Here is a 23,513-nt window from a genome sequence, read left to right on the forward strand (position 1 = left end):
TGAAGATACAACATAGATTTATTAGCATAAAAACAGTAAAATAATATACATTGAACTCATGTCCCAGCTGGGCAGACTTGACCAAAAGCAGAATCGTAGCCTATATGCCTTTGACTTCTTACATTTCAAACACAAGGAAAGGGGAAAAGGCACAGGATAAATTGGGTAGGTGACTTTGGGCCAGGCATTTTCTCTCAGCCAACCCACCTCACAGGGCAGCTGTTGTGGGGAAAATAGGAGAAGGGAGGTGTGTTGGATATGTTCTCCACCTTGAGTTATTTCTAAAATTAATAATAAAGGCAGGATATAAATAAATAAAATGATACTGGAATGTTTTTGATGAACCCATCTTTGTAACATTTATCACTTCCTACTAGGTTGGTATGCTGGTTATACTACTTTTGAAATATGGTCTGTAAAAATAAACAATTTGGTTTACTGTCTGATTCTTCCCCCTATTACTATTCAGAATCAATTTTGCTTGCTGGAAATATTTTTTTTACAAGGTATCAGTTGGGGATGAGGGAATCCCATAGGTTTGGTATTGAATGCAACTCATATCGGTGTGTGGGGAGTATATTTATTAGTTGACAATTATATCCCATGGTTCAGTTATTGGGATCAAAGTTAAATAGAGTATTCATATGGGTTATCCATTTTTAAGATATTCAACTCAAAGGAGCATTTTGTTGGCCCCAGAGCCATTGGTGTTTGTGAAAATTAAAAACCAATGATATGGGCACCAGGATAGAGCCTCTAAACAATCAAAATTAATACTATCACAATAAAAATTTCAACTTCATAAAAGCTATTAATTAAAACATGATTGAAATTATATTGATTGCCCCTTTTTAATCATTTCTTTAAAATTTGACATTGCACCTACAATTTCAAATCAAACCAATACAACTCTATCCAGTTCAGTCATGTAGCCTACAGGCCAGTGTAATTCCCTCTGCAATTAAAAACTTGCTTGTTTTTTGCAACACAGATAAAAATGCACAAACATATTAACCATCAGATATTGTAGAAATGTATATAAGAGACTAACAAAATAAAATCCAGAATACGAGTATAACAAATTAGGAACTCTGCATTATTTAACAAGTAATACCTCTATACTAATTGTACCTAATCAAGCTAGATATTTATTTTAAAAATATTAATGCTATCTTAAATTTAAGCTACATTAAAAATGATGTCTATTTAAGTAAAAACAATTATCAATCAGGGTACAGTATTTATGTGCAACCAATCCAGCAGAATGACATTCAATGCTCATGTACTGTTATTTGCAAGCCTTTGTTGCAAGCAATTCTAGTATGTAAATTGAACCTGCCTATTGCTGTAGTTGGATTGCCAAAACTACACAGTATTATATTTAAATTTTCAATTATCCTATAAAACATCATATGCCAATTTTATTGAGAGTTTGCTGGTATGTTCAGCAATCCTTATTCTTGATGTAACAGTAGCTTAGTTGTTGGAAAAGTTAAATTATCTATTACACACTTCATTTTTTCTAAAATAATTATGGTGAACAAATATTTCTTACTCCAAATAAATATAGCCATTAATGCAGATTTAAATTTAGATCTAAGATAGCACAATTGTCCCATGCAAGTTCTCTAGAAGTCTGCCATCGTATTATCAGTAATGATGTTTAATGATTGATTCAAAGTTCAAAGTGGGTCAATTTTTAAAAAAGCATAATAATTAAACTGATGTTTGCTTGTAGTTTTTTGTATCCAAGACTTTCTTTCCACACATTGCACAGATACCTGTTAATAAAAAGCACAGGAATACTGAAATTACTTTTGATCATCCAGGATAACTTATTTCTCAGTGACCAAATACACTTTAAAGGGAAGAAACTGGGTTTACGGCAAATATCTCACCTTTTTTGTATGCACATCCCTGGCAGTAATGAGAGCCTGGCTGATGAACTGAACTTTTACAAATCCGGCATATTGCAAATTTGTTTTTGCCATAAGGATCAAATCTAAGAAGATAAAAACAAGTGAATTAGCTGTTTATCAAAACAATTTTTGTTTACTTTCATATATTTGCAATAAATGGGGTCAGAGGGAGGTGGTCACAAATCCCCCAGGAAAGCTAATAAATGACCCAATAGAGTTTGTCTGTTGCAGTAGCATAAAACAATCAAAATGCAATTTGTCATTTTGAACTATCACTATATTTTGCACAATAATATATTGTTGTGCATATATAAATTATTCATGTGTCCATGTTTTTTCTTATACCTTTTCTTTTCTACCTAGGCTCAATCAGACCATATGACATATGCATGATAATTTCCCAGTCTTTTATTTAGTTGTTCAGTGTCTTACAAAATTACCATGATCTACCCCAGTGTTTTTAAACTTGGCAACTGTAAGATGGGCTTCAGGGAATTCTGAGAGTTGAAGTCCATACATCTGAAAGTTGCCAAGTTTGAAAAACACTGATGTAGCCATTGCTCTTCAGGATGCAGTGATATTGGTAAAGAGTTACAGGTGCTAAAAGTACAGTGCAGTGGGAAAAACTTCTATGCCAACTCTAGGCTGTAAGAAGTAGGAGTGACTATATGTGGAAATATGAAAGAGACTAAAATTCAGAAGAACGAATAAGCAAGTTCACAATTTTTCCAGCATTTGATTCATTTGGTAAGTGAATTAAGATTTTAATTACCTTGCCTTTTTTGATGTCAATGCCTTGTTTTCATTTAATTTTCTCCCACCACTTTCTATAAATAAAAAGATATAATTTTGAAATCACTTCAAATTAAAGTTGAAGCCATTAAAAAGAAAAATGAATGTCCAGAATACTCAGCAATAAACATGAAAATGAGCAAGTCATCCTGAGAATGCTGATTTTTTTCCCAACCACATCTTAATCATATCCTTTTAATTTTTTACTACCACCTAACTACTTGTGAGACTGATCTACCATTAGATAAGTAACACTTCTACGTATACAATGGGATTTTGTCTTTCTTCTGCATCCACATAAGTCCACAAATCTTTTCTCCTAAGTTTTAAGAATTTATATGAACTGAAGGAATTTTGTTTCGATTCACTGTGTGACATATCCCTAGATACAACATTTTGCATTAATCTTCCTTCCACAATTTAATAATTTCTGTGATTGATTTTTCCTTGCTAATCTCAGTAGTAGATCCTGTTCTTTTTAGCAATTCGAACTACCAAAACAGAAAGTGTACATTGCTAAAGATCAAAGCAGAACTGTGGGGGAGTCACATTCATTTAAAAACTACTTCAAAACAGGAAAATAACTAAAATCAGGACATTGTGTATCTGTAGGATAGATATTTAACAGGTTTTCCTAATCTAATATGATTAAGAATGCTTGCATCATAGGACATGTAATACAACTAGAAGTCTAATGCAGATCTAAATTTTGTGATATTTAAGAATACCTGTTGTGTTTCTTGCACCATCTTTCCAGGTATCAGGTGTAATTACTATACCAAGTTTTCTTTCACCTATGGAGTAGCATTGAAAAGACAGAATAAAAATTATAATATAATAGATTGCAACAGCACAGTATATTCAGGTCAGGTCATCTCACAGAACTGATAATAATACAAATATTAGTAATACGAAGTACCACATTCCATGTGGCTTATTTTTTCTATAACTATAACTCAAGGAAACTTGAAAACCATTGAAGATACATGGAATTTATAAAATCTGTCCTCTAACTCTAGAAATTGCCCTTAGGGATTTTGTGAGTTTTTGATGCCAATACATGTTTTTAAAGCTGTGAGGTATTGATTCTTCTAAACACAGTAGAGATTACTTATCAATAACTATAAACAGCTCTCTGACACATAACTACAAGAAAGTATGATTAAATGAAAACAGGAGATAAATATAAAAATAACAAATGTAAATGTAAACAAATAGTAGTTTGCAGATTTTGAGGCTTACTGGTATATAGCAAATTGATATATGTAAACAACGATAGTTTGGGATCTAGATTTTTTAATGCATATCTTATTATATATTAATAACATTAATATTATTTTGAGTAAAAAATCTTATAGTCACTACAGTGTAATTATCTAGTTACCATAACCTTGTGTAGTTAAGTTGTAAGAATGGTAAAACTGTAATCCTACACCACTACACAATCCTTTGGGTTAAGAAAAGTTGTATTGATAACCTTGAATCTTGGTTTCGAAATGAGCTCAGCTGGTATCTTTCAGGTTCAGTTCTCTTTTTCCCATCTACATTATGAATTCTGTAACTAATAATCCCAAAAGCTGACAAAAAACTATAGCATAACAAACCTCTCCTACTGTTGTACCTGGTCAATACATTCTAGGTGTTTTGTTACCAGTGATTTTCAGAACAGCTGTTATTGCTAGGATTTACTGAAAATTTTACAGTATTCACTATTTGGGGGATGAAAACATCCAATAAACAGCAACCTTCAAGACACTTGCCCCTTTAAGTCACTTTTAAATGCTCTGAACCCTCATTCATAGTACATTCATAACAATAGAGCTACTGTACACCTCCAAACACAACAATCTAAGGCATGTGTATTCACAGACCCAAATCGTACTAAGTGCACTCAGGACGGCAACCTAAAAGCAGCTGTCCCAAAATTTCTGATTTAAGTATCACACAAAGAAGTAAATCCTTGGCTTTTAGAGCAGGCAGCCCTCCGATTTTGCTTGGGGCACTGATCTGAGTATCTGCATTAGATAGTGTCATCGACGCAATGCGCCTGATTTTGGGCAAAGCCCGGGAGACAGTGGAGGATTGTGTGTGTGTGTGTGTGTGTGTTGCTATGGTCCATAGGTTCGTGAAGAGTCAGATAGCGACTGAACAACAATAAATGATTTGAACACACTAGGTCCCGACTCCTTCAGACATATAACTGGGGGGGGGGGGAGGAGTAACTGTTCCTTGGACCCAAAATAGAAGCGTCAGTCAACCCGAATTTTACCCCTTTCTCAGGAACGGGCAGCTTCCCCCCCTCCAAAAAAAGACACACCACCCTGTACTTCAGTTGTTAAAGGAACCTTCTCACTTTACACCGCCCGTTCTCCCACCGTCACCCGTCCCTTCAACTCACACTTCTCGCACACCATGACGAAGGCCTAAAACACCAACCGAAACCGGCGAAAAACAACAACAACCGTCAGCAGCCAGCCGAGAGGGGCTCGAGCTTCCCCACCACCGCCACAACAACAACAACGTTCCACGGCCGAACCTCCGTGAGCCTCCACATTTCCGCTTCCGTTTTCCTCGTGACGTCCAGGGCACGAGAGCGCCTTCTACTTCCGTACGGTGGACTGCCGTACGGAAGTAGTCATGACGTAAGAGCCTGCGGGAGCGGGAGGGGGGGTTTGCGTGAGGCCAGTCGCGATAAAGGAGCGCGGAGGTTGTTTCTAGGTGGGTGGGTGGGTGACGTATTTTCGAAGCTTCCCCCTCATAGCATCTGGGAAGCGGCAGGTAAGCTGGATCGCCGCCGTTGCCTCGGAAGCCTTGTCTCCTGCCTGTCCTATAGGGCAGGGCTCTTCAACCTTGGCGACTTTAAGCCTGGGGCTTTGCTGGCTGGGGAATTCTGGAAGTTGAAGTCCCCCAGGTTTAAAGTCGCCAAGGTTGAAGACCCCTGGGGGCTACCTTGCCACCACTTGCCTCGATATTTTTCCGGATAGCAGCCTCCTAAAAGCCTGCACGCAGGTGAAGGAAAGGAAACTGGGAGAGACTTATGTCCTTATTGGTCCTCTGTTGATTGCAAGTCTCTTGCACATTTTCACCCACTTCCTGGCCGATCGATGCTAGGAAAAATAGCTTATTTAAGCTTTGTTTAAATAACTTAAACAAACCTTGCAAAGGCTGGCCTGAGTCTGTTGTTACATCCTCTAACCCTCACTCCTTTACCCTCAGACTAACCTCTGTTGAGCTCACCCCATTCCTGTAAGGGGCGTGCATAAGCGCACAATCGTGCCTACCGTCCCTGTCCTATTGTCCCCAATTATTACTTCCTATTTCTTATATTTAAACTTGCTTATTCTTGTTTCTGTTATATTGTATGCTTTTGACAAATAAATAAAATAAAATAAAAATAAATAAGTACCTTTCGGTACTCCGTTGGGAATAGAAACCTCAATTCAAATTGAGGTATAGTCCTCAATTTACGACCACAGTTGAGCTCAACATTAACGTTGCTAAATGAGAAATTTCTTAAGTGAGGTTTGCCTCGTTTTATGACTTCCTGTGCCACATTTGTTAAGTGAATCGCTGCCGCTGTTAAATTAGTCACAGGGTTGTGAAGTCAGTCTGGTGTCCCCGTGGACTTTGCTTATCAGAAGTTTGCAAAAAGTGATTATGTGTCCACAGGACACTACAATCGTTATAAATGGGAGTCAATTGTCAAGTATCCAAATGTAAATCATGTGACAGTGGGGATGCTGTAACAGTTATAAGTGTGAAAGATGGTCATAAGTCACTTTTTTCAGTGCTGTTGTAAGTTCGAATGGTCACTAAGCAAACTGTTGTATCTGTTGCCGAGGTCTACCTGTATCTGTGGATGTATCTGTTAGGCTCCATTCTTCACTGGTGCAGGTAACTTGGAAGGAGATCAAATCTGAACAGTGACTCAGACAGAGAGATACATTCTTTTTCTGAGGGTTTATTTATTTATTTGGCATATGGCAAATACATGGACTTATTGTAGTTCAGATGTTAAAGCTCTTGATGGACATTCCAACACAATGTGATGGATATTTTGTTGAGGAGCACTACAGTCACACTAAGGGGTAGCGACAAGACCCCTCTGAGACACCCCCCCCCGGCTTTCTGAGAGTAAAAGAGGATGTATCTCTACTTCCAGTTCTCTTCATTGGAATTGAGGTGTTTGCAGCTAAACCAACCCAACGCATAGGAGAAGACCTGGAGTCATTACTTTGGAGTGGCATCCTCTTAAATGGAAGTATGTTGAAAGTCTTAAAAGCCGTTTTTATCAACTATTTTAAATATTTTTATTTTCTTTCATACAACAAATTATAACTTTGGAGCTACTTGTTTTTTCCATGCCTCTAAAAGTTATTGCAGGGACATTTGCTATGCTATAAACCCATTTCATTTATGTAGGAATGCATTATCTTTTGTACAAAAGAGAATTGCCCTTACTACCAATGTTAATATAAATGCCTTAATTTGCTTCTCAACAGGTGGAAATTAAAGATAAGAAAACATGAAAGATACAGAAATAAAGAGACTGCTGACTGCCAATGTCATCTGTATCTTTTCTGTTATTTTAACTTCTATTATTCCTTCTTTGCTCTTGAAGAATTTCTCAATCCTGGACACACATTTGACATGGCTGTGCATCTGTTCATCAAGCGTTGGTATTATAAATATAATTTTACATATGATTTTTAAGCCGTATTTATCTACAAGAAGATATTCTCTTGCCCACAAGGTATGTTATGTTTGATAAAATTTAACTATTGGTATGAGGCATGGATAACTTTTTTATTTGGCGTTTTTTTGATTCTCAATAATGTTCTATTTGTTCCAATGCTATATGGAAGATTATATGAAAGAGTAAAATTGAATAAATGATTGCATGCTTTCAGCTCTTTAGGAACTTTATGGTTGCAATCAGAATAAAACTCAAAGCTCCATGTCTTCCATATCATTTCTCTCTCAATTGAAACAGTAAAATATTTTATAAGTAATTAAATGCTCTCTTGAAATTTCTGCTGTAAGGAATCTGGTTTTTCTTTGTCTAAATATGAGGTATACCTTGCTATTATTTAAATATAATCTTATAAAACTTTATTTTATAAAAGTCCATGTTAGACTGCATTTAAAGTTTTAAAAGAATCCAATCATATCAAGCAAAATTGCATATCAAATGAAACTGCCTTTCTAGTGTTAAAAGGATCCTAATCATATTTCCCAAAGAATGGCAAACAAATCAAGAGAGAAATGGTGGCCCTTTATAAACAGGTTAGGTAGTTTTCCTGGCATTGTGTCTGTGCCTGGGAGCTACGATAGTGCATTCTTGTAGAATATTTTCCAAACCCATCTTTCCAAGTCCACATGTGTAACCTTGTCCATTGTATAGCTTGTGTGTAGATTTATCTTGCAACAATGTGGTAATCAGAATATTGTTGTGGACTTACAAAAAATCAAAATTAAGCGTAAGAGCTTTCTAGCAGTTCTGATTAATAACTGTCACAAAATTGATTAGGACACTGACTGATTTTGTGAAATATGCTTGCAAAAGTATCCTTAGCTTGTAAATCTTGATTCAGATATATTGAATCAGCTGTGAAACTGCAATACAATAGCTCCTACAGGAGCATCTTCCTAACTTTGAGAATATCATAAGATTCAATATGGTATAAAACTAATTCTGATTATTTATATTTATATTTATATTACCAGTTTCAGCACGAGATTAAAACACATTATTATACATTTTATGCCATGAAAATAAATGTGACTTAAAAGGGTTTCAATCTGGGCATTTTGTTTCAGTTGAACATGTTTAAACAAGCATTTCATTTTAATAATAAAACTCAGTTTTTAAAGAATTTATAGCCCCAAAATGAGCAACCACTCATGCTATGCAACTCAGCCTTGTTCAAAAAGCCTTGCTAGAAATCAGATTGGACTTCTAGCAAGAGATATATATTGCTGTCTAGGAGACTGCAGGATGGGGATGGAGGGTCAGGCAGAAAGGGAGAAGTCATTAACTACTAACAGTAGTCATTGTTAGTTTTGGTTCTGCTATCAAGAGACTGTAAGAACCCAAATATTAGTTCAGTGTTAATGATCTAGAAAAGGGTTACAAGGGTTTTAATTTAATCTAAGTATAATTAATCATGTACTTCATGGTAGTACAAGAGCTTGTCCTCTACCAAAAATATGTATATTGATGGCATTATATGTATTTCATTCTCTTTAAAAGGCGACAAGATTTGTAAAATGCTGTGTTTACTTCTTCATATCTTGTATCCTCTTCCATGGAATTATTGTTCTTTACGGAGCACCGTTACTAGAGTAAGTATGTCTCTTACAACTCCACCTGGTAAATCACAAAGTTAAATTTTAGAAATTTGAACTATGAATCAGTCTGGATTTACAGTGTCCCACATAAGACCCTCTAGTGGGAAAAGGTAATATGGATTTGCTTTTAGATATGTAGTTCTGGGATAATATTAAATATTAATAATGAAGTCAAAAATAATATGACCCACTTGCTTAGTTAACTTAGAGTTGATAAAAAAGTCAGTGACAATTTTGCTCTCCTACCTTCAAGAATAAATAAAGATGATAATTCACTGCTGAAGTAAAGAGGGCAGTAATTCTAAGAAAGAATATGCAGTCAAAGTTAGACAAGATAATGAGAAAGAGGATAAATTATGGATCAGAGGACATTTAGTAAGATTACCATGGATTGCGGATAGCAGCAGCAAATCAATTTTGACCCAAATAGGTTGACCATGCGGGCAAGGAATTGATGGGCTAGAAAAAAGAAGTATATTTAGCGAAGTTGAGAGAAATCAGAAAAGTAGAGAACAGATAACCCGATAGATGTGATCAAAAAGATGTGGCAATGGTGAAATGAAATAAAGGCTCTATAACAGCGGTACTGGAGAAGCACCTGCTCGTTGGTTCTATGTTTCCAGAGTCACAGGGCCATTGTCTCTCCAAGTAGGGAATCTTCCTGTATTGGCCTTTTAAGAACAGCTGAGGGAAGGACATGACATTGAGCCATGGTAAATCCCTTCCGGTGGTTAGGTACTTTGAGTAACATACATAATTATTATTCATTATATTTACATCTCACATTGCCACAGGAACTCAAGATAGTTTATATTGGAGACTCCCCTAATTTTATCTCCAACAATAACCATCTGTAAGTTGGGTTACACTATGAGTAAGTACTTAGCCCTGAGTCAGTTTGAATTTGACTTTGGCTCCATTGATCAAAATGACATATTGGTAGAAATATTATTTTTCGTATGAAAATGGCTTATTTTAATATATTATTGCCAAGTTCTTAATGGTGTACTAAAATTGTATTTCAGTTGTAGGTAGGGCATTCTATCACAGATTCTACATTTTACTGCTATAAATTCATCATAATCAATTGTAGCATAAGGTTTAATTGGCAAAATATAAAAAGAATCCAGAGACTTTGGTGGCCTTAACCAATCAAACAAAAGGTTAGATTTTTAAAAATCCCATCTTTATTATTTTTATAAACAACTCAGGGTTGCGAACATATGCATAGATACTTGAAAGATGAGCAAGTGAAAACAGTTTAAGCTCATGATGTGACAGGATACATATTAAATTATAAAATATGTAAAGTGTACAATATGAAATTGAGCATCTATGTGTCATTTTAAGCTCATTTTAGAGAGTATTTTAATAGTTGATGCAAAAGGCAGACAAACGTGTTATTGAAACCTGATCATAATCAAAAGTAGGTAGACTTAAGGTGAATTTAATCACACTAAATTCCACTTCTGAAGGTTGCTGTGTCTCAAATAAATAAATACACACTGGCATTGCAAGAAAGACTGCTATGACAGAGGAAACACTAGACATGAATTCCCCCCTCCCTTCCCCAGAACTTCAAGTTGTCTTTGTAGGATATTATTTATTTACTTATTTGCTTACCTATTTGTATAGAAGAGCATTAAAATTTTCTATCTTTAGCATGCAGTCTGTAAAGTAGAACTAGCCAAAACTAGAAGCTTGTTTCTGAGTAAATGTGGGGGTGTTTTTAGATTCCCCCCCATATTTATTTTTATAAATAACTCAAGGTTGCAAACATACCCAATATTCCTCCCTCCCTCCTATTTTCTCCAACAACAGCAACTCTGTGAGGTGAGTTGGGCTGGCTCAAAGTCACCCAGCTATTTTCATGTCTAAGGTGAAACTAAACTCAGTTTCCTGATTTCTAGCCTGGTCCTTAATCACTGAAAACTGTAGTGCAGTAAAAAAAACAAAAACAAGATCGAACTATTTTAAATAAGGAAAAAATCAGGGTTGTGGGCAGAGCTGGGATCCGACAGGTATAACTACCGGTTCGGTGATTTTACATTTTGCATGCGTGTGTATATCGTCATCAGCTAGCTGCCTGGACAGCTGAGCAGCGCTGTGCGCGGGTGCGCAGTGGTTGAAAAGGTAATTTTTTCCTGCTTTTTCAACCGCAGCTGTGTTGCGCAAAGCAGCTGCGGTTGAAAAAGCAGGAAATAAAGGTCTATGTATGCTCTCTGTTTGCTGCTCTTCAGAGCAGCCGGTTCTACAGAGGTGGACAGAACTGGTAGAATCCCACCCCTGGTTGTGGGATGAGCTTTTTCATACATGATCATCAAATGTTGATGTTACAACAAATATCTTAATTTTTGATGGTTTCCACGGCAAAATATTCCAAAGGTGTTCCTTCTTCAAATCGCTACTGATGATCACATTATTATAGCAAAGTAACAAAATCAGAAAAGCACTTTTAAGATGTATGACAATGGAAGTTTTGAGTGGAAGTTTTGAGTTTCAGAATTGTGAAAACTCAGTGTTTATATAAGAGGTATAAACTGCTTCAGAATCAGTTTGTGTTTGGATGTCATATTAAACATTAATCACACATGCCCCAGATTATGACTTCAGAAGATCAGAGGCATTTGCTCTTATTTTGTATTCATTATGGCTTGATAAATCCCTACTGAGATTTTGTTTAGATCTTCATTTTGGGCGATGGCGATATACAACTTTTTCTAGGCCAAATGCCACAGTTGAATTTAGTGGGATGTACTACTTTCTAAAAACTAAAAGATAAGCTAGAATAAAGCCCATGTTTGATTTTAATTAACTTCTTTAATAATTAAACAATTTCCCTATAATGCTATTTATGTACATTAAAATATTATTTCTAAAGGATGTCATTTATTCACAAGATCAAATTAAGAGTCAATAGCCCCTCATTTTTTTCTGTTGTCAACAGAAAAAAATATGTCAATCTTTTCAAATGCATTTACAATTCAGCAAACTTGAACTAAGATATTTTGATGAATTCATTTTAATTTTACATCGACTCAAACAAATTTTACATTTTTAAAATATTCCTTTATTAGATATTCTGGTTCCTTAATTGTGCAAACCATCAATGCCCTTAATGTGAACTTTAAAAATATTATCTCATTTTTAATATAAAAATTGTATTTCAAACATCGAATCCATCAAGTATATATTTTTTATACCTTTCATTTCTCAGACATAGCCAAAACATCTTGTTCACTTTGACATGTTAAAATATGCTTGAATTGATAGTTATCACCCTTGTGAATTAGGGAGAAGTCAAGAAAAATGTTTAATCATTACAAAATAATCGTATTCCAGATTCTTCCCACAGCTTCCAATAGAACGCTTTGCCTCTAATTGACATTTAATTTTAATTAGAATTTAATCTAGTTAACATACTATCCAGTCATTTTGTATAATTTCCCATCCCCACTTCTCTCATTATGTTTAAGTTATCATTAACTACAAATTTTAGAAATGTCTGAAGCAATCCTGTGGCTCAGAGCTCTCAGGTTATAAAGACTTTCATTTATGCAACTGGCTGATTTCAAAAAAGCAGAAGGACTGTTAATTACTGTTTAAGTGTAACTGTTGTGATTAACTAAACTTCAAAGCAAAGTTCCCAATCTTTTGATAACCTTTCCAAAGGAAGAAAATGAGGAGTGTGCAAACCCAGAGAAAGGCTAGGTTCATTCGGTTACAGAGATTCTCAGTCATCCAGGTCATTGTTGCCTAAAGGTGCTTTTTCATGAGGCAAGAGGACTTTCTTGGGGTTTTTTTGTTTTTGTTTTGAAGATGTTTCGCTTAATCCAGGAAGCTTCTTCAGCTCTGAAGACTGGATGGTGGGGAATGGAAGGGTTTATACTCCTTGAAGACAGCTGGTCGTTTGCATTCTTTTAGAGAGTCATTAAAGTCACTTGGAGATTTATCTGTGTCCTCAGGGTCACCTGAGTAGTGCAAATGGGGGTGGAGCCAGAGGTGGTATTGAGCAGGTTCTGACCTGTTCTGGAGAACCGGTAGCGGAAATTTTGAGTATTTCGAAGAATCACGACTGGAGATTTTACAGTATCCTTCCCCTGCCATGGCCACCAAGCCATGCCCACAGAACCTGTAGTAAAAAAAATTGAATTCCACCACTGGTTGGAGCCTTCTTAGTTGCAGGATTGTCCTGTGTCCCTTCACTGTTGAAGACAGGCACAGGCTGTTGCAGATGAGTCTGTGTTGTCTGCATCTCAGACTGAAGTGCAAATGGTTCCTGTAGTCTGCAATTTTTCTGGAAATCCGTTCATACTTCCACACCATTTGCAGGGTGTTCATCCCAAAGTGCATAACCTAAAGGCTATGGAGATTCTCAGTCATCTAGATCAGCGGTCGCCAACCTTTTGGACCTCAAGGACCACCAAACTTTTAAAATTCCAGGGACCACTAACTGGTTCTGTGGGTGTGGCCTATTTTGTGGGTGTGGCTTGGTCATGTGACTGGCTGGGCATGGCTTGTATGTAAATATTATAAATATTTATATAAATATTGAATTTTTTATAAAAACAGCAACTTTTACCCAAAATCAGGCAAAGCAGGCAGGCAGATTGAGTTGCTCACCGAATCATTCAGTGATCTATCTATCTGCCATCGGCTAGCTCAGTCTGTCACATAAAATTTGCTTGCCGTGAGTCTGCACTGAATAATAGAACTTTCAGTCCTAAGGAAGGTTCGGCTGTGCTTAAAAGCAAAGCTGAAGATCTAAAGACTAGGTAGAAAGCAAGAAATCCAACCATTTCCTGCTTCCTAGCTAATCTAAATCTCCCGGCACAGCAGAACAGCTGATGGTCGGAAAAAGGAAAAATAGCAATTTAGCAGGCAAGTTTGCCAGGTAAGGAGTGGGCAGGGAGGATTCCCGTGGGCCATATGGGCAGCACAGCCTTGTGATTCTGTGCAGCCTGGATTAATTACTTTGGGGGGTGATCTGGGGTGACATTTCTCTGCAGCCCACCAAAATTTTCTCGGGGCCCACTGGTTGGCGACCACTGAACCAGATCATTGTTGTCCCAATGACTCAATACCCATCTGCACTATTCAGGTGTCCCTGAGGACACAGATAAACCTTCAAGTGGCCTTAATGACTCTCTAAAAGAATGCAAATGACCAGCTGTCCACAAAGAATATAAATCCTTCCATTGCCCACCATCCAGTCAGAGCTGAAGAAACTTCTTGGATGAGAAGTGAAATATCATCAAAAGAAAAAGCAAGACAGACCTGTTGTCTCCTGAAAAAGCACCTTTGGGGTGACTAGGTTCATTCCTACTGTAACCCCTGTTCACATGGTGTCTGAACACAAAAGCTTTACAATTTATTATTCTTACCTTTTCAATGTGTTTATCAAGATAGGCCTTTAAAATAGCTTCACTTTTTTTTTCCAGATCAGTTTGGGAGACCTTCTTATTTGCAGTTCTTTTATCCACTTTTACAACTTTGCCCTGCTTATGTTTGCTGGGACCAAACTTTCAAATATGGCTGAGAGTGTTTAGTAAAAATGGGTAAGTTGCATGCAGCTGGAATTTGACAATGCCATTAGTGCAGTTGAGATTAGGCATTTCTTTAATAGTTTAATCATAGTGAAATAATGGCCATATTCTTAACTGAGGCAAGACAGAAGGCTGCTACATTCTGGCTTAGCAGATCCAAGTAGTAATCTAATGCAGAGCTGCTCAATGGCTCCTTCTTCTACCACCAGAAGTAATTACAATTATGATTTCTCTTCTCCATCATTTATTTGAAGTTGAATCCATATGATTTTTTTTATCTTAACAAGCCAGGATTTATTGCTGGGTTCCAGTTCTGAGTTTTTAAAAAACAAACTAGAGGTTAGGTTTGCATGTCATATTATAGATACTTTTCTGATTTGTTTAAGTAGTTCTGCCAATAGGAGGCACCAAACTGCAGAATTCAGCTTAGTGGGTTCTTTGAATTAGGCATTAGCATTCTAACCCTAAATTGTGATGCAAGAACAAATCTGCATCATAAATTTGGATATGAAGCTGACTTCTATTTGCTTATCACATGTAAGATTAACTGCAATTAATATGTCCAATTGCATGGTCATACTAGATAGCTGAAGTTCAAAAGCTGAGGATTTCTGCACCATGTCTTCATAATGCTAAACATTCTTATTCAAGACTCTGGCTTATAACAGGTTTATATTATGCTAGTTAATATATTCATTGTTTATTTAATGTGTTTTGCTTTACTTGTTAAAAAACATTTACTCTTTGAAAAAATGTTTCTAAGAGTTTGGGTTTGTATCTTGCATCCTTTCAATAACAATTGCCTTTGGGGATGAAATTATTTTAATAATTTTTTTACATGTTTTGTAAATCTCCTGTTACATATAAACATGCAAAGCCTCAGTGGCGCAGTGGTTAGAGTGCAGTACTGCAAACTACTTCTGCTGACAGCCAGCTGCCTGCAATTTGGCAGATCGAATCCTACCAGGCTCAAGGTTGACTCAGCCTTCCACCCTTCTGAGGTGGGTAAAATGAGGACCCAGATTGTTGGGGGCAATAGGCTGACTCTGCAAACCGCTTAGAGAGGGCTGTAAAGCACTATAAAGTCTATTCTATTGCTGTATGCTGACTATCTCAAAAGCTGCTCTGTTCTTAGCAACTTGACATTCTGTTGAAAAGGTCAGAAACAGTTTGGTTAAATGATCTTTGAAAATTAGCTTGTTGGATCTTCTCTGATGTCTTTCATGTGCTGAACCCATTTATCTTAAGGCAGCCCAATGCTCTTCCCAATTCTCCTGTTTAAAATTGAAAGATTTCCTTACAAGTTTATACTCTTCCTTGAGTAGATGCCTATGATGGCTATACTTACCTAGCTAGATTGGAGGTACTACTATATAGGTAGCTCTTGAGTTATGATGTCACGTATCTGCATCATTTAGCGTCAGCAATCCTTTTCTGCGCCTGCCATGCTACTGCACGGTTGTCAAAATCAATCATGTCACATGACATATTGTGAAATATCGTATTGCCTTTGCAGAGCTGGGATGGCATGGCTTGCATATGATGCATCTTAGTCTACGGGCTGCCAGTTTTACACCCCTGTGTTACTATATTCTGTAAAGTGGCACTGCAGTAATTTTTTTTAGTGACTTTTCATCCAGAAGGCATTCAGTCACATCAACTGTACAAGACTTAATCAGTTCCTCAGTTATTGTGTATGCTTCTCCAGCCAATGCAAAATGATAACTTACCCTATAAAATGCTTCAGTGAGTTTTTCATTTCTGGTTTGAAAAGCTGTAAAAAAAATTGTTGGCTTCTGAAAAGCTCATTACATCTACTTTTAAAATACTTGATTTCTTTGTCTTTAACTCCACAAGTTTGGTCTGAAATGATAGTACTATTTGACTGGCACTGTAATACTTTTAAGAAATGTTCTGTTGCATAACAATGAATTGTTAGCGTCTTTACAGCTCAGGGAGAGATAGTTTTTATCATATTTTTGTTTCTCATTTGCATTTTTCCCAGTTTCTGTCAAATAGATTGCTTCCTTCTATGAGTCAGAGAACTCTGCAATATGTCAGTTTCATTTTTCCCCCAGCATCTTTAGACATAAAAGACATAGACATAGATGATGCAGGTGTGGGTTAAGAAGCACGTTATATAATCTCTTTGCTTTAAGCCAAGTTCATCCTTAAGTATATGAAAAATAGATACATTTTATTTTATAAAATATTAAATTTTAAAACAATATTAACTTGAAATGTAATGTAAACATCTAGATTTTTTAAAAAATATTACAAATAGGATAACAAAGTACTTCTTGTATTTCTGAATAAGCACAGGAAAGTTTTCGGATTTCAAAGTAACATTGATTGGATGATAATGATATTACGAAGATATAACCAAAGTTATAACCAAAGACAGCTGGAAAAAACACAATAGAAGTGCTAAGATGAACTGAATTAATTTCTGAAAACACATTTTTCTTTAAATGTGTAGCTTAGAAGAATATAAAAATACAAGATTACATAAGCACACACATTCCATTACCATCACATGATGGCAAGACATGTATTTAGTCTCTTGAAAACTCCCCTGTACATTTGTGAGAGAGTGATAGTGAAAAAGGCTAATAACGTCTTGGGGAGTTCTAGGGGTCTGGAGAGCACATTTTGAGAACCACTGCTGTAAAACGTCAAACAGTTAAGCGTCATCTCTTTTCTGCATCAACTAAGTACCATCGTGATAGTTTTGTTTTTATCACATATACAAATTGAATTAAAACCCCTGCAGAGTGTTTAAGGACACAAATATTGGTGCCTGACTCAGTCATCCCAAAGGTGCTTTTTCAAGAGGCAACTGGACTTTCTTGTTTTTCTTTGAAGATGTTTCGCTTCTCATCCAAGAAGCTTCTGCTCTGAAGTCCTTGTACTATTTGGCCATCTAATTTCTGCAAGTGATAAACCACCTACAAAAGTTCAAAAGCAACACAGGTGAAAAACAATCTATATAATCATCTCAGTGAAAAGAGTTAAAAAAAAATGATGCTTTGAAACTTCTTGGAATACTAGCAGACATGATCTCCAGGTCTTCTTGGAGCTTTGGCATTGCAGAAAGACTGGGTCCTTCATATATTCCATCATAAGCACCTCAATAGAAGATGTGCACAAGTGTCTTTCCAGCTAATTGAAGAGAAAGGAGAGGGCCTTATTCATCATAGGCAGATAGTATCATTTCATATTAATACTGGCTCTATACCTGTGCTTCGTTACAAAACTATATGATCGGGCTTAGTTTTTTGGGAGAAAAATAAGGGGGGGAAATTGTGCTTCTGCCTACCAGCATCCATCGGTATTCATCTGGCTAGTGTCCTGTCAGTGTGAGAGTTGAGGGCTGTTTGGAAACTGAAACATGGAAACTGAAACAGTATTTGCTGTGTGAGCAAGAAGACAGCAAGGAGCCTGGGCGTGGCTTAGCTCAACTGTTCTGTACTAAAGCTGCCTGATGCTCTGAAACTGAAACACCTCCTCTGCTTGTGTTTTGCATTTAGAACAGATTTCTTTTCAGGTGGGGAGGGGGAGTAGAACTCCTTAGCCTCAGAGTGTGTTAATAATAATATACGAAATACTAATGCTCTGATGGTCATTTCGGAAAATCCTTTCTTAGTGAGCATCTAGAAGGCAAGAAGAACATAAGTGCCAAATTTCAAGTTTGTAGGCTTTACGGTTCTGGAGATTTTGTGATGATGCATAGATAGAAGATAGAGAAGGGCATACTCAATACTTGTACATGTGTATTTTGTAATGCCTGTGCTGGCTTTATCTTATATATGGTACAGATTGCTTCTCCTTTTTTGGGCTGGAAGCATAGCATTACCAAAGTTTCTTCCTGCCCACCCAATACGTTTTCCTAACCAGCTATTTTCTGTGAAGGGGGTGGAATGAAACTCAACCAATTTTAATTGAAACCCAATGGCTGCTGTTAAATAAGCAGAAATCCCCTCAGACTTGAGTAGGGAGACATCTGGCTTCAGTTGCAGAAAGCAATAGCTCTGTTGCTTTTTCACATAAGTGCTATTCACAGTTTCCATAATCATCTGACAAGAATATAGATTTCACCTGTGTAAAAAGAGTGATTTTAATTATTTCTCAGTTGTGAATTTAAATTCTCAGCTTATGAGCTTTTTGTTCCCAGCTGAACATAATTGCTAACATAATGAAGAAATTGCTGTATATTCCAAGTGCCTCACAACCAAATCTAAAATTAATTAGTGAATCTTGCTATGCATGTGGAATCCCTAAATTGCATCAATGCCTCTGAGGATGGAATTCTTGTCCAGTTGACAGATTCTGTTCCAGTAGTTTTGCTAAACAGAATATGTGTTCCAATATTTATGATGCAGCATTTTTGCAACATGATTTTCAACAAAGGCACATTTTTGACTATTTTGTTCTCAGAATTATAAATGATGAATATAAAATTTGGACTTACCTTGTGATCTATTTTGTGTGCAATCAAGTCAACGTTGACTCTTAGTGATCACATATATTTTCTCCATTTGTCAATCATTTTGTATTTCCTATTGGTGCAGTTTTCTTGGTCAAAATACAGGAATTGCTTTTTAGTGCCTTCTCACACGCAGTATGAATTGATGTCTTTGCTCTGATGATCCTCCATTTTCCTATGCGGTTGACCTGGTAACTTGGTTACGTTTAGTGTTGCTGGTTTTATCTCAGCTCATATTTTTTTTAATTTATTGTTTTGCTACTGATGTTTTTAATCTTGTTTTTATTCCCTGTTAACCAACCAGAGTCATGTGTTTGAGATGAGCAGCCATATGAAATGATGAACAAACAAATGAACAAATGAATTAATAAATAAATGAATTAATAATAAATCTTTGCTGTCCCAAATAAATGCCTGTTTGCTTTAGCTCCATAGTTAGCATGACCTTCACGCCTTGAGTGTCCCTGCTGGCAATATATACTCTTGGCATACATTCCTGACTTCCTTTCCTCATCCCCCACAAGAACACCATCACAATGAGGCAGCATAGTTGGGGGCAGGGTGTTGCCTGGTTTATGGCTTGGTGCATTGTATAAACCCAAATAAAAGTTGCTTTTATTCAGTTAACCATGCATTAGTTATTCAGCCGACCTAGCCATAAGGCTAACCAAAATTTCACCCTTCAAGGCAATATCTGGAAGAATTTTCTATAAAGTAATACAACCATTACATCAAACGAAGATTTAGTATATGGCTCATCTTTTTCCCAAGTAACAGTTCCTTCCCTTTTTTCCTGCTTATACACTTGAGCAAAATACCAGACTTGCCTTCAGCCAAGAAGAAAGAAGATGCAGGAGCCACAGAAGGATTATTTTAACGTTCAGCAATGTAAAAAGTACTTTAGCAATAAAATGATATGCTTCTTAACTGCATCATATGATTTCTTTCCTACAGGAGGATCTAATAAAACAGCAGGTGCATGTGGAAAATTTTTATTAAAAAATTGAAAATCATTGGCCATTTTATCCTTTCTTAGAAAATAATGAGCCTCATTGGATATATAGAAAGTATTATTTAAAGAGTAATGTTTTCAGTATGGAAAAAAGATCATATTTAAATTTCATAACTACCACTTGACTCCCTTACTAGCATTTTCAATATTATCAGCATAGAATTAAATTGATTCGAGTTAGTAGGACAAAAAGGCATATTGCAGAAATTATCTTAATTGAGGGAGATACAAAGTTTTCATGCTGCAGGAGTAAAAAAAAAAACATTTCCATAATCAGCAGAAATAGAAGTGCTCCTTAAAGCACTTCAGAATAAAACTTTGCCAGGATGGTAGTTTATATTGTGACAGATAGTTAATGAATTTTACAGTATCACAGGTTCTTAAAAATATTGTATTTATTATAAGGAACATTAAAAAGCAAAATTATTTTTTGAAATTATCAGCAACAAAACAAATTATAGTTCAATCTGGAAGCATGCTTAATGTTTTCCATGAAATCCAAATTTTGGACTTCATGGAAATCATAATTTATAAATTAATATAACCAGAGAAAAAATAAATAAAGGGAGTTTATTATTATTTTTGGCAGATTATCCTGACTGATGAATCCATCTAAAAAGCACCCCTTTAGAGACTGGTGGTGATAGAATATTAAAATCTAATGTTGAAGTACAGTAATAAATAGATAATAATACAATCTTGCGTAGATAAGTCAAAGCTATGGTTAGTAAATAAATCAAGCAATAAAGGACACAAATTTTTTACGAATTAAGCTTCTTCCTCTTTTATAGGGCTATGTCCATCTGGGATAACAACCTCCAGATTACCACAACATGCAGTGTAGTGGGTGCCTGGCTTGGAGCATTTCCTATTCCACTGGATTGGGACCGTCCATGGCAGGTTGGTTGCTCTTTTTTATATAAATTACGTAAAATTGATCAGACCAGCTCCATCCAGTCCCATATTTAGTTTGTAATTACCTGGCCAACTCCCTTGTAAAAGCGTATAAGCAAAGTACTAAGGGTCTTTTCAGTATTTTTTATTCATAGATTGGTGATCTTTAATTGTAATTCCATTGTAAAGACTGTTAGAATATTTTCTCTAATAAGCTAGAAGTGGATGAAGCTACTTCCTCAATGTGAGTTCATGGTTGTCAGAATACTTTCAGATGGTACTCAGTGAAAACAAGGTTGCTATTGTACAGTTAACGACATTTCTCAAGTTCAAGGAGTAGCCAGTCAGCATCCGGCCCATTAATGTCATGGAGGCCCTACACTTATGCCATCTGAGTACGTGGCCTGTGGTGTGCTGCTACCTTCCATTAAAAGCACTTAACAAAATGCATTTGAAATGGCTATTGGCTTCAGATTGATCTGTGAAACAGCCTTAGCTGAGCCACCCTGTGCCGAAAACATGTTTTGTAGTTTTCCAACAAGCCCTGAAGCATTTTGCTGCTTGTAGGGAAAATGAGAAGCTGGCAGGATTGCAGGACAACTGTACATTCATCTGCCAACATTATTGTTGAGGAAGGGAGGAGAGAATAAAGTGATCTGCTAATAGTGTAAAGTGGATTAAAATGTTCTCAAAACAGATATACGCACAACTAGAGGATAACGGTATTTGGCATTCTGAATCTTGCTAGATTGAACAGAATATCTGATGTAAATGAATGTAGTCCAGTTTTAATTACTATTCTCCTACTGTTTTCGCCTCAGATTAAATGCAAATTAACTTGCTATATAATTCAGGAATAATAATGGAAATTTGGGAGATTGGTTTCTCCCTCTTTAAAAAAAAGAAGCATACATCTAATTATATTCCCACATGTTTTTACACTAGATAGATCTATCATAAATAACATGTATCAAAATGTAAATCAAATTGAGGACAAGCCCTCCCAAACTTAAGATATTAAAGGGGTGCGCCAGAGTCTAATTTCCAAACATGCCACAGCTATAGGAGGGAGGGGAGAATCCCAAGAAACAGGATGAGGTAGAGTTCTCTTAAGGAGCAAGGTTACCCGTCTCCTCCATTTTCAGAGGAAGACTTTAAAATCTGCCTTCACCATCTTTGTGTACCCAGCTCAGAGCTAATCTCCCACCAGCAGAATGCTTGATGGGAAGAGGACTCTGTTGAGCAAGGGTCTTTGAACAGACTTACAGAGATATATCACTTTTCATGCATTAGAGCTAAATTTGTGGATGAAACAGGTTTTAGTTCATTAAATCTACGTAATGATACCTTATGAAGCCTCTAGGTTCTTCGAAGTTTTAGAAAGCATCCTGTCAGCAATATTTTGTTTTACCATAATTTCTCCATTAGAAATGGCTAGGCACATAGCAACACATGTAATTATAGGTGTGGTACAAATTGGCACATCTTTCAAATTCACTACCAGGCTTTATCACCCTCTTAATAAGGGACATTGAATGAAAGTGTGTGTATGTTCACATATACTAATGTACAACAGTGGTGGATATCTGTAGGTCAGGTGTAGGATGAGAGTGAAGATTCATTCTTCAAGCTTGTGGGTTGGTTTCTGAATGTTTCATTACCAGGCGAGGTAACATCTTTAGCGGAGTTTAGGGGATAAACTAAACTCTGCTGAAGAAGTTACCTAGCCTGGTAATGAAACGTTCGGAAATGAAACCCATAAGCTTGGAGAATGAATCTTCACCCTCATACGTTAATGTTGCAAAAGCAATTTATCAATGAGCCTTTACCTCAAAACTATAAATTGTATCAAGATGAATCACCAGGATTGTGCTGGAGAAACAAGGCTCAAGAAATAATCAGCTGGAACATTTATATTGTTTTAAGAACAATTTTTTTCTTTTTTTTGAAAGAAAATTGACTTATAGGAAAAGGAATAATTTTACAAATGAAACGTCTAGCATTGCAATACAGAAACTTACAAGACCTATACAGAGGAGTTCACATACTTTGTGCTTCCTCTTGGCATTGGTTATAAAGGAAGACAAAATGATCCTCTTGATACGCACTTTTGAGAGCTTCTGAAACCTTGAAAACTGCAGCTCCTGGATTATATCATAATATGTTTATATTCAAGTAACCCTTTTCTAGTTCTATGGATTTGCCTTAGGCTGATGCAAAATTAAAAGTCTGTTACATTTTTTTGCCTCCGCTTATTTCGAGATCATATCAGTCCTTTAAAACCATTTCTGCAATATCCACAAGAGAAATTGCGAACTCTGTAGCTCTTACAATGCCTCTAACATCTTTAATAAAGAAAATGTGTGGGAGAATGGAAAAATGATGACTGCACAGTATGAGAAGCAGAAGAATGCTTACAGAGGGAGTGAGTTATTTTTGTAGTCCTAGTTTGGAAAACGATTTTCGTAGCAGAGGGATTTGGCATGATAGTTTTTTAAAAAAAGAGTTGGAAT

The 23,513-nt window shown here is 36.3% G+C and overlaps 2 protein-coding genes and 1 long non-coding RNA gene across 6 annotated transcripts in view; 1 reads left to right on the plus strand and 2 right to left on the minus strand.

Annotated features, from left to right (window-relative positions):
• CRIPT (CXXC repeat containing interactor of PDZ3 domain) lies at positions 1–5,251 on the minus strand. The gene is made up of 5 exons (XM_026683713.2): positions 5,110–5,251; positions 3,440–3,505; positions 2,692–2,746; positions 1,899–2,002; positions 1–1,781 (listed from the first exon to the last, which is right to left on the minus strand). Exons 1-5 carry the CDS (start codon positions 5,123–5,125, stop codon positions 1,717–1,719), a joined length of 306 nt encoding a protein of 101 aa, XP_026539498.1. The 5' UTR covers positions 5,126–5,251; the 3' UTR covers positions 1–1,716.
• Positions 5,222–23,513, plus strand: part of PIGF (phosphatidylinositol glycan anchor biosynthesis class F) — a 23,901-nt gene continuing 5,609 nt past the window's right edge. The window contains exons 1-6 of one of the 4 annotated variants that reach the window (XM_087962759.1): positions 5,222–5,353; positions 6,874–6,972; positions 7,214–7,464; positions 8,965–9,056; positions 14,504–14,620; positions 20,898–21,006. In XM_087962759.1, the coding sequence (XP_087818885.1) occupies positions 7,237–7,464; positions 8,965–9,056; positions 14,504–14,620; positions 20,898–21,006 (546 nt within the window). In that variant the 5' untranslated portion in view covers positions 5,222–5,353; positions 6,874–6,972; positions 7,214–7,236. Of the gene's footprint in view, positions 5,490–6,873; positions 6,973–7,213; positions 7,465–8,964; positions 9,057–14,503; positions 14,621–20,897; positions 21,007–23,513 lie in introns of all 4 variants that reach the window. The other 3 variants (XM_026683660.2, XM_087962751.1, XM_026683669.2) reach the window with 3 other exon arrangements.
• LOC148132767 (uncharacterized) lies at positions 17,626–19,938 on the minus strand. Its single transcript, XR_015749165.1, has 2 exons — positions 19,080–19,938; positions 17,626–17,770 (listed from the first exon to the last, which is right to left on the minus strand). It is a non-coding gene; the product is annotated as an uncharacterized LOC148132767 (long non-coding RNA).

Source organism: Notechis scutatus, chromosome 1, assembly GCF_049901735.1.
Source record: "Notechis scutatus isolate UNSWTSFEM ecotype Mainland chromosome 1, rNotScu1.2, whole genome shotgun sequence".
NCBI lineage: Eukaryota > Metazoa > Chordata > Lepidosauria > Squamata > Elapidae > Notechis > Notechis scutatus.